The sequence below is a fragment of the Galleria mellonella genome, unplaced genomic scaffold, assembly GCF_026898425.1.
Source record: "Galleria mellonella isolate WM207_F2 unplaced genomic scaffold, CSIRO_AGI_GalMel_v1 utg874, whole genome shotgun sequence".
NCBI lineage: Eukaryota > Metazoa > Arthropoda > Insecta > Lepidoptera > Pyralidae > Galleria > Galleria mellonella.
Window position 1 is genome coordinate 59424 of NW_026442167.1, and position 11249 is coordinate 70672.

At 47.5% G+C, this 11249-nt stretch overlaps 1 protein-coding gene across 1 annotated transcript; it reads right to left on the bottom strand.

Moving 5' to 3' along the window:
* Positions 1 to 3061: 3061 nt before the first annotated feature.
* On the bottom strand, positions 3062 to 7427 carry LOC128202312 (uncharacterized). The gene is made up of 2 exons (XM_052902164.1): positions 7152 to 7427; positions 3062 to 3157 (listed from the first exon to the last, which is right to left on the bottom strand). Exons 1-2 carry the CDS (start codon positions 7425 to 7427, stop codon positions 3062 to 3064), a joined length of 372 nt encoding a protein of 123 aa, XP_052758124.1.
* Positions 7428 to 11249: the final 3822 nt, after the last annotated feature.

Consider the following 11249-nt stretch of genomic DNA (forward strand, 5'->3'; position numbering starts at 1 on the left):
AAAAAAAATAACAACAAAACGCACTGATCCATCCATATTGTATAAAATTTTAGTTCTTTTAACTTAATCACGGAACTCTAAAATACATGTGTTTTATCCCACTAATACCATATCATCAGAGAAGGCCTATTGTTAAACCATTTAGCATTAAGCGGGCCTCTAATGGACTCGAAATTGCGGCTAAGTGAACGGGCAACAATAAAAATGTTTAGTACAAAATAAATATTGTACATACATATTATGAATAAAAGCAATTTATAAAAGAAAGGTAAAGAAAGATTGATCGTTTCGTGAAGTTTTAACGTAGTTTTATTAGAAATGGATATACAGTATTATACCTGTATTGTACCTTATTAATATGTCAAAAACAGATATGTTTTAGGAGAGACTAATTAGAGTGGCGGTTTACTTGTCGTAATTTACATTTATTATTATTTCAGACATTAACTGTCCACTGTTGGACATAAGCCTTCTCTATAAGAGGGAGTTTTTCCATTAGTTGCCACGCTTAACAGGCGAGTTGGCAGCCGCAGTTAGGCTTTTAGAGATGTTTTAAGAGGGACGCCGCTGTCCATCCCTCGCCCTCACTTAGTTGCCTCTTACGACATCCACGGGAAAGGAACGGGTAGCCCATTCTATGGCTTATATTTTTCTTTAACTGGTGCAATAAATAAATTATACAGTCCTGAGTTGATACCGAAATACAGTCATGCAACTACAATTATTTTATGGTAGAAACATAAATAGTACAAAGGTATCCATGAAGATGACTTTTATATAGTGTCCCTCATTTTTCACGGACGTCACAGTATATCCTATAATGTCTATAGTGCTGCTCATATCTATAGAAGACCACGTGTACTACTTTCCATCATATGGTCCGTCAGTTTGTTTTTGCCATTTTAAATTGATTATCATCATCATAATATCAGCCTTTAACTGTCTACTGCTGAACATAAGCCTCCCCCTTGGGGGGTTTTGCTAGTACTTACCACGCGTGGCAGGCGGATTGGCAACCGTAGTTAGGCTTTGGAGGTTTTTTAAGAGAGAAGCATACTTCCCATCACTCGCCCTCCTTTAGTCGCCTCTTACGACACCCACGGGAAAGGAAGGGGTGGCCTATTCTATGCCGGGATTGATATGGCGGCCATTATCAGTAATTGCTTATTACAAACATGACTAAACTTTATAGCTGTGAAAAATAAAGCTTAGCTTCGCGCGCAATTTAGAGCTTTATCTTAGGACTAGCAGTGTAAGAACATTTGGGTACAATCTGCTTCAATCAGGTTCCAGATAAATGTAACATTATAAATTCTGCAAACTCAGCGTGCATCACAAGTCGGCATACTGTCGGCCGTATATAAAAATGCGGCGTGCGTCATTTGTGCCCTTTCAGACGGTGTTTTAATGCTGCCCTGACAAATGACGGGACCAATTTTATAACGGGTATTAAGCCGCTGTGTTACCATTGGTATCAATATATATGCATATATATATATATCGAGATAGTCTATATTGAATTTGTTCGTGTACATAAGATGACAAGCAAAGAGGGAAGAGATTGTTAGTAGTGTGACGTACCAGTCTTTTTTTTATACAACTTAGAATGGCAAACAGGCTACGGCCCATTTATATGGAAAGTGGTTAACCGTCCCCTATAGACATGAGTAGAACCATGGACATACGTATTGTTAACGAGTATACTGTTTCGCCCATGATACCCCCCATGCGTTGCCATTCCTGAGGACTCAGGTGTTATTCCTCTGTACCCTGTAATTCACGTTATATCCCACCCTTCTATAACTGAAACACAGCCATGCAAATACAACTGCTTTGCGTATAATGAAACACGAATGGGATAGGGTATTACAAGCAAACGACTTTTGTACAAAGTCTCCCTCTGGTAAAGTCTCATTGAAGTTGACATCTCTATGTAGTGCCACCTGGAAGTCCTCATGCTGAAATCCGGGTGCATTTATCACGATGGGCTAATTGACCTACCTTTTCATTCTCGCCTATCCTTAAGTAACGAGATACCCTGGTGCCCCACCAGCGTATACAGATAGCTCAGGCAAAGGTACTATTCCATTATTATTTTTTTTTATTCTACTTATAATAGCGAACAATGTGAAGGCCTATCTGATGGAAAGTGGTAACTATCGCCTATAGACATGAACAGTACTACGGACGTCACAGAATTCTCTTTGATACCTATGGTACCTCTCAATGCCGCGTTCCCATTCTTTAGGAATTGAGAGTTCCCATTAATATCAAATAATTTGAATTTACTATACTAAATTTAATTCCTTGATTAAACTAATCTTTCGAGGTTTTATTATTTTTTAACAGACTGCGATTCCCTTTATAACAACCCCCCCGCAAAGATCTCAACTCCAGCCCTCTACCTACTTAATAACTAAATACTACCACCTCAACAAATTAAATGCGGTTTATATTGTTCTGTTATTGGAAGTTTATCTTAAAAACTGATGTATCTTTTATTTTTATACGCCGTATAGGTATGATCCATTGGTTATCGTACTTCATAAATCCATACGTACTAAGTAGCGAGCAAAAAACTATTAAATATATATATACACATACACGCACACACATGCACGCACGTACGCATATATATACATATTTTATCGAATCCACATTATAATCTCGGAGTACAATCGAGTTGCGATAGTAGGAGCGCGTGGCTTTTAACGTTCTGTGCCGTTGAGCGTATATACATTTGGGTATTAACTCCCAAGACGGGGCACACGTTTATTTTGAATAAAAATGTAGCGCGGACTCCGAATGAGATCTATTTGTCACAAACAAAATTAAGCCTGCCTTTGTCTCGAGCCAACACGGCAATAAGGACGGGGTCATCCCCTTTGTATTTCGGTTATTTTGCTTAATGTTTGGGAAATGAATTTTTGAGCCGCAATTTTTAGATAATTCTTTTATGCAACATAGAATGGCAAACAAGCCGACGGTCTTCCTGATGGAAAGTGGTACTCGGTCGCTTTAATATAATGTAAATTGGACTCTCATTTTCGCATTAGGCATATCAATTTGGCTCGTTATATGTGTGAGTCGTGGCTAGTTCTAAGCTTTGCCCAGGAGCACATGCCTCCTGGTATCTCCACAGGTCGCACGGTGCGACCTGAATATTCCGAGGGTTTATAATCGTTGAGGGGCTACAGCTACACATTCCAGGATTACATGAACAGCCGTTTCTTCGACGTCAGAACAGCCTTAGTGTTTATTTTAGTACCAATAATGCATATTAATGTTTTATCAGAAAGAAATAGTTAGTAGTAATCAAATTTAAAAAAAATAATAACTTTAACACTAATAAAGACGCGATTTGAGTTTTTTTTTAGAAAATTATTTTATCCATTTCCATCGGCTAAAGCGACATTTCCGTTGCCATGTCGGACCCGGCATAAAAAGGGCCACGCCTTCCTGTCTCATGGGTGTTGTAAGAGGTGACTTAGGAAGCCTATGGTGGAGGGATGGGCAGAAGCGTCCTCTTAAAACGTCTTTAACATCAACTGCGGTTATTACAAACCGCCTGCCAAGCGTGGCAACTACTGGCAAATCTTTATGGGGTATGCTTATGTTCAACAGTGAACAGTTAAGGGCTGAAACAATAAAAGCAACATTTTGCTAACAAAATTTTGACTTGTTATTTAAACTGGATGATCCATTAAATAATCTAAAATTATATCTAATTTTTCTGTGCACTAAATTTCATGAAAACCCATTTAAATATAATTAAGTAAGAAAAAACGTAATATTTATTATTTACATACGATATGAGGTCTTAGTGATATAGCGACTTAAAATAATGCCACAAATTCTGATACGCAGGTTCGATTCCCGCACAATACAAATAATTGTATGTATGTGTATGTTTGCATTGATCAGAGAGTTTTCTATGTACTATTTTCAATAATTTATTTATTTATTACATAAACTGGTTGACTTTACAGTCACTCAATACACTCATACAGGAAAGCATCAGTAATGTGATTAAGTATGTAGTAATATATTTACGAAAAAAATTACCAATTGTTTAGTACCCATCAAACAAATTTAGTTTGCCGCTAGATGGCGTTGTAATTATTATTACATATGTATTAACTTATTATATATTAAAATTCTATTTATACAGTTTTTATTAACCTATAAAGGTTAATAGAGACAGAGAGTTAACTGTTCAAACTAACAGATAAGCCTCCATATTAATAAAAGATTTGTAAACAGCCCGAGTAGATATTTGAATTGATATCAGTCCATGTTTACCAATCTCTAGATAATACTAACAAACAATTTTCAATTGTTTCTATTTCATTTAGATATTGTATCACACAAAAGAACTTATTTATTCGGTTTAAAGAATCCTTGAAATATGAAAGTGTGTTTGTTTATTATATGATACACCATCTAAACGGCTTAACCAATCACTATAAATAATTCTTATATATATATATATTGTGCGGTGTGGACTGCCGTTCGGTGAGCGTGGACTGTAGGGGCGTTGGTTCAGGCTGGAGTGAAACACAGCGATTACTATTCTGAAGCCTCCGGTACCGTCTGAAGAGAGTATTTTTTCTTCTTGTCCTATTTCTTCTCGAGTGTAGTGCGTCGCTGCCCGGAAGCGAATGCCGCTCGACGAGAGGCGGCCTATCTTTATACCCGCCCGCTCGCACGATAACATTTCCAACTCGCGTTAGCGATCTGTGCGAGCGGGACGGGGCGAGAATGAACGAGACGCGTGTCTCTTCAGATCGGTACTCTATAGCGTCTATTTATTGCAATTTACAATTTCTTAATTCTATTTATTGTTACAATTTCTATTTCTATTCGTAGGTAATAAGGACAACACACAAAGGAATACTTTATTTAACTTACACTATCTTAAATCTATGTAAATCTATATAAATAACAGAATACAAAACGATTAACTAGGACTTAACAACTATAAATTACGATATATACAAATAATGTCGCGAACATAATCTCCCGCCGCAGCTCTCGTAGCTGGAGTTAACTCGTGTTCGCGTCGCTCGATGTCGATGTGGGCAGTATGATCAGCTTCTTAGTGGGTCGCCGTAGGATGCCCTTGTTCGTCCGCACGTCGACTGCTCGAACCTCGCCGTCTGGTCCAGGGTAGGTCGCCACCACCACGCCTCGCGGCCACGTGTTGCGAGGCAAGGTCCCATCAGCTATCAGGACCAGGTCGTCCATTTTGATGGCTCCGTGTGTAGCTCGGGGCTCCCGCCGGTGTTGCAACTCGGGTAGGTACTCCTTCACCCACCGGTTCCAGAAGCAATCAGCTAGCCTCTGGCTGGCACGCCACTCCTTGTGTCCCGCCGCGTCGCTCTCGGTGAAGCTGCCTGGCAGTGGGACGCGCGATGGACCGCCCAATATGAAGTGATTGGGGGTTAGGGCGCTGTCGTCGTCTGCCGATGTTGACACGTGGGTTAGCGGTCGACTATTGAGGGTGTGCTCGACCTCGACCAGCAGAGTGTGGAGGACCTCTTCCTTGGGGGCCCGCTCGTTCAACGTGGTGGCTAGTGCGGTCTTCACGCTACGCACCAGCCGTTCCCACGCACCTCCCATGAAGGGTGCGCTCGGGGGAATGTAGCGCCACCGGATGAAATGGACTGATGACTCTTCTTGGATGGCTTCCTCGGCTGCTTTCTTCAGTTCGACGTCAGCACCTTTGAGGTTGGTGCCTTGGTCGGACCATAGCTCAGTGGGACACCCTCTGCGGCTTATGAAGCGCCGCAGGGCCATTATGGCGGAGTCCGTGCTGAGGCTGCCGGCGATTTCCAGGTGGACTGCGCGTGTCGTTAAGCAGGTGAAGAGCACTCCGTATCGTTTCTGGTGAGTGCGGCCCACTGTCACGGTCATAGGCCCGAAGTAGTCTAGGCCGGTGAACGTGAACGGTCGTTGATGATGCGCCAGCCTGCTCTGTGGATGGTTGCCCGTTGACGGCTGCGCCGGTCTTGCTCTTCGTAGGCGGCACAGCTGACACCTCTTCAGTTCACTGCGGACGGCGTGTCGTAGGCGCAACACCCACAAGTGTTGTCGCACCTCGTTCGTGGTGATCCCGAAGCCGCCGTGGTGAAGTTTCCGATGCACCCATGCGATGTATAGGCGCACCCAGGCGTGGTTTCCGTCGACGATGGGGGCTCTCGTTGCTCGGCTGACAGATCGGCGGCGGCTGCTATTCTCGATCGAAGTCGCAGAATGTCGTCGTTGTCTATGACGACTGACAGCTGTATGAGTCGACTGGATGACGGCAGCTGTTTTCCATGTTTCACTGCTGCGATTTCGTTGCCGAACGCCTCTTGTTGTATCGCGCGAATCCATAGTCGTCGCGCGCGATCTAGGTAGTGTGTGTCTATGGGAATGAAACACACAGATGGACTATTGCTGTTCTTGATTTTCATCTTCGTCTTCTCTCTATCGACTTTCTTCGTGCGGGTCCAAGTGGGGTCGGTGCTCTCTTTCTTCTTGTTCCTCTTTCGGATAGCGGTACAGCGTTGACTGGTCGGTCGCAGGAGGTCGATGAACTGCAACACTCGTGCTGAACTGCGAACAAGTTTCAACCAATTAGAAAAACGTGACGGATCGGGTAATGCTATAGACAACTGCGTCGCGTTCTGTAGCTTGTGTACGCGTTCTTCTCCCGTTTCCGCTTGACTATCGTCGCTCGTACTATCTTCACGCGGCCACTGCTCTTCGGGGAGGTACAGGAAGTCCGGCCCACGGAACCATCTATGCTGCGAGCCGAAGTCCGTCGGTGGGTCGCGTGTGGCGTCGTCTGCTACGTTGTGCCGCGTCGGTATCCATCTCCACTCGTTCGTCTTCGTTTCTTCGACGATCTCGGCGACTCTATGCGCGACGAACGGCTTGTATGCGCGAGGACCGGTGCGTAGCCATGCGAGCACGGTGCGTGAGTCCGACCAGTATACTCGGCGAGCGGGCTTCAGGTCGTGTTCTTCGACTGCCGTGCGCGATAGGCGACACCCGAGGACGGCCGCTTGCAGCTCCAGTCGCGGTATCGTGGTCACCTTGCTGAGTGGGGCCACTCGTCCCTTTGCCGCGATCAGCGACACGTGGACCTCGCCGGTCGCGCTTACGGCCCGCCAGTACACGGCACAGGCGTACGCGTCCGAGCTGGCGTCGACGAATGTATGCAGCTCCGCTGTATCGGCCGTGGCTACCTCCGGGTAGCACCGCGGCACCTCCAGCGCGGACAGCCGTCGCACGTGGTCCATCCAGCTCCGCCAGGCGTCCGCTTCCCGTGGTTGCAGCTCGGTGTCCCAGTCGATACCGGTACGCCACGTCTCCTGCAATATCTTCTTCGCCTGTATGGTGATGGGAGTGGCGAGGCCCAGTGGATCGAACAGCGACATGATTGCTCGTAGCGCTTCTCTTCGTCGGCGTCTGTTCCCCGCTAGCTATCTGTGGCGGAAGCTTGTGTCCGTTGAAGTTGAAGCCTAAGGTGTCTTCAGAAGGTCGCCATACCATCCCCAGTATCTTCTCTGCGTCGAGTTGTACCACGCTGTCCCCGCCGGTGTCGGAGAACGCGGCGCGCACTTGATGCGAGTTCGACGCCCACCGTTGGAGATAGTAGTTGGCTCGACCGTGGATCTGTGCGACCTGTCTTGAGACGCGTACGGCTTGCTCTTCCGTGTCGAAGCTGGCGAGGTAGTCGTCGACGTAGTGGTTCATGACCACCGCCGTTGCTGCCTCCGGGAACTCTTCCTTGTACTGTTCTGCGTTCTTGTTCTTGATGTAGATCGCTGTACACGGTGACGATGTTGCGCCGAATATGACACTCTTCATCCTATATTCCACAGGTGGACCCTCTCGTCGATCTCCTCGCCACAGGAACCGTTGCATGTCCCTATCTTCTTCCCGTATGGTGACCCGCATGAACATGTCCTTTATGTCCGCCGTGACTGCCACCCGTCGTTGCCGGAACCGCATGAGGACCCCCGGTAGCGATTGAAGTAAGTCGGGGCCCGGCAGCAGCATGTCGTTCAAACTGATGCCCTTCGTCTTGGCTGCTGCGTCGTGCACGATCCGCAGTTTCCCCGGTTTCTGCGGGTTGATGACGGCGAAGTGTGGCAGGTACCACACCCGTTGGGAACTCCGTGGCGGGGCGACTTCAGCATACCCGTTCTTGAGTAGCGTGTCCATTTGTTGTTCATACCTCTTCTTAATTTCTTCATTCTTGTCGAGTTTCCTTTCGACCAGTTGGAGACGTCGCATTGCCGATTCGTAGTTGTCCGGCGGCACAGGGTCGTCCTTCTTCCATAGTAACCCCGTCTCGTATCCTCCCGCCGGTAACGGACGAGTTTTCTCCTCTAAAATGCGTAGGGCGCGACGTTCCTCTTCATTGTAAGACCTCTTCGGTGCGATTCCCAGCGATTCGAGCGCGAAATGTTGCTTCATCATTTCTTCCATCGATTGTTCCTCTTCATGTGTCGTCACTATGTGGCTGATTCTGTGCACCTGCTGTCTTGTCCTGCCGCGACTCGTACCGTGCAGTACCCATCCCAGATCGGTGAGTGATGCGACCGGCTGCGTGTCGGATCCTCTTCTAACTTCGTGGGCCAGCAGTAGATGCCAGTTGTCTTGCCCCAACAGTACCGTCGGTTTGCCCTCTTCGTAGACCAACTCCCTCTCTATGTCTTGTAGATGTGGACAGCCCTTGATGACGCTGCGCGGTACCGACTGCGGTGATAACTGCAGTCTGTCCATCGTCCGTGCCCCCACTGTGTATTCTTGTGAATTCCGCCCGCGGATCTTGAAGTGAACACGCGTCGATTGAGCTGCGTTGATCCGTGCCCCGGCCACACCTTCCATGTAGAATGGTGCGGGGGGACCCGTAGCACCGATTCGCTCCGCCACCGTCGTCTCGATGATGGTGCAAGTCGACCCGTCGTCCAGTAGCGCGTAGGTGTCGCACGTTCCCGTGGGACCGGTGACTCGTATCGGCAGGATCTTCAGGAACGCGATCTTGTCGTTTCCCCTTGCCGATGCGGTGACTGCGGCGGACTTGTCCTCGACGACGTGTGTCGTTACTTCATTCTCCGGCTGTTGTCGCGTGGTGTGCAGCAGAGGGTGATGAGTCTGCGTGCACTCATCCACTCCACATCTCTTGCTCTTGCAGGCGTGGCGAAATCTTCTTACTTTGAGGCAGCGGAAACACAGCCTATGAGTCTTCGCTAACTCCCATCTCGCCGATGTGTCTGCTTCCTTCATCGTCTTGCAGTCCGATGGAGCGTGTCCCTCTCGTCGACACATCGGGCACGGTGGTGTAGCGGGTTTCTCCTGCGTCGTGTATGTCTTCGCCGTCTTCCTAGGAGCGGACTCCCGCCGGTCTTCGGACGGTATCTCCTCGGCGGGGGCGAAGTTTCCACATCGTGCGGCGGTCCTTTGCAGGAACTGAGAGAGTGTTATGAGGTCCGGTTGTCCCTCCGGTTGGTCGTTGGCGAAATCGTAGTACTTGAAGCGTAGTACCGACGGCATCTTCTCTGTGACGTTTCTCACTATTTCTTCATTGTAGAGGTAGTGACTCTTGTTCAGCGCTCGTATCGTGGCGACGACGTTCTGCACCTTGCTTGCGAAGAGGCAGACGTCTCTTGCGTTGTCCGAGAGTCGTGGTAGCGCGCGGAGTTTGTTCAGTTCGGCTGTGACGAGTGCTCCAGGGCGGCCGAACCTCGCGGCTAACATCTTCATCACTTCTTCTGCGGTCGTAGACCCGACGAATAGGGAGCGTGCCGCGTCCTTTGCGGCCCCCTTCAAACTTCTGCGCAGTCTTGCTAGGTTCTCTTGTTCTGTGAGTTGACTTGCGCTCTCTTCATAGGCCATCTTCCATGGTAACCACTCGCTCGACGATCCATTGAAGACTGGCAACTCGGTGACTCTTGACGCTGTGGAGGGCAGTATGTTGCGAGCGGCCATCTGCATGGCGATCGCAAACTCATTACAATCGATGCCCACCTTCAGCACCGGTTCTTCCTTCTTCATCGACTGCATCGCTGCTGCTATCGTAGGCATGGCGGCATGTGGGTCAACGTGGCGTGCGTGGTCCCGGTGAAGTGCGTCGCTGCTCGGCTGTGGCGGCGGCGCTCTCGAATCCTCTTCAACGGGTCTCGATGGGACGAACCCCTGACGCTTGCCGGTGACTTCTTCTATCTCTGGTACATGCGGCTCCATCGTGAGTGCCAGCGTGCTTCGATGAACCCAATCCGACGTTCGTTCTCTTCTGACGGTAGCGTCGTCGTCTTCTATTTCCTCGTCGTCCTCTGATTCGGCCTCCAGGGCGGCGACACGTGCGGCGGCCAATTCCACCTCCTTTCGAAGTAGCTCCTCCCGTGCCTTGGCCAGAGCCTTCTTCTTCTGCGAGGCCGTGGTGCGAACCGTGCGTGCCGTGCCGTGCTTCGGTTCCTTCTTCCTTGCTGTCTCCTCTGTCGTTCCTGTGGCTTCGGTAGTCTCCGTGGCTCCTGTGGTCGTCGTATCGCCGGACGTGTTCGTAGTCGATGTGGTGGCGGCGGTAGACGACGTGGCAGCGACTTTTTATTATTACTTTAACACTTATGTAGTGCACGCTTGATACATAATGTTTCATAATTTTTATTATAAATAATATTCAAGTTCTTACTACGGTAACTCCGCCTGCGCTAATGGTATACACTAAGGAGGTATCAGTGAGGGATGATAAGTGATATGAAAGGGCAAGACAGTTAGCCCACCGTATATATGAATACACCTGGAATTCAGCACGATGGTTTCCAGGAGAAACCACTTGGAGATCGACCTGATAGGATATATTGCTAGCACTGGGACTGATAGTCCGCATTAATAATAATCCCTTTCTCCCTTAATGAGGAATATTAGGTGAAAATGAAAAAACAGGTCCATTGTGATAAATACCTGGAATTCAAAACAATTTTTAGGGGGGAGGAGGGGCACTGAGAGGTCGACCTGACGGGGGTATATTGCTAGCAATAAGACTGGTGGTCTGTATTACTGATAATCCATTCTCACAAAAAAAAAACATTATTAGCATCCTAATTTTACCAGTCTTTCCCTGTAAAACTAAATGTTCAATTTCAACAAAATTTAAGAAATTTGTTGATTTTTTAATAACAGTTTTTAATATAATTTATTTCTTAAGACATGATGCCAAAGCTCTTTTCATTAGTGCTATCGATGAGAGCTAC

Coding starts and splice junctions, on each gene's coding strand:
- LOC128202312 (XM_052902164.1), bottom strand. CDS start 7,427: ATGTCGCTGTTCGATCCACTGGGCCTCGCCACTCCCATCACCATACAG. Junction 3,158..7,151: donor GTGCCGTGTACTGGCGGGCC/GTAAGCGCGACC, acceptor CGGAATATTCAG/GTCGCACCGTGCGACCTGTG.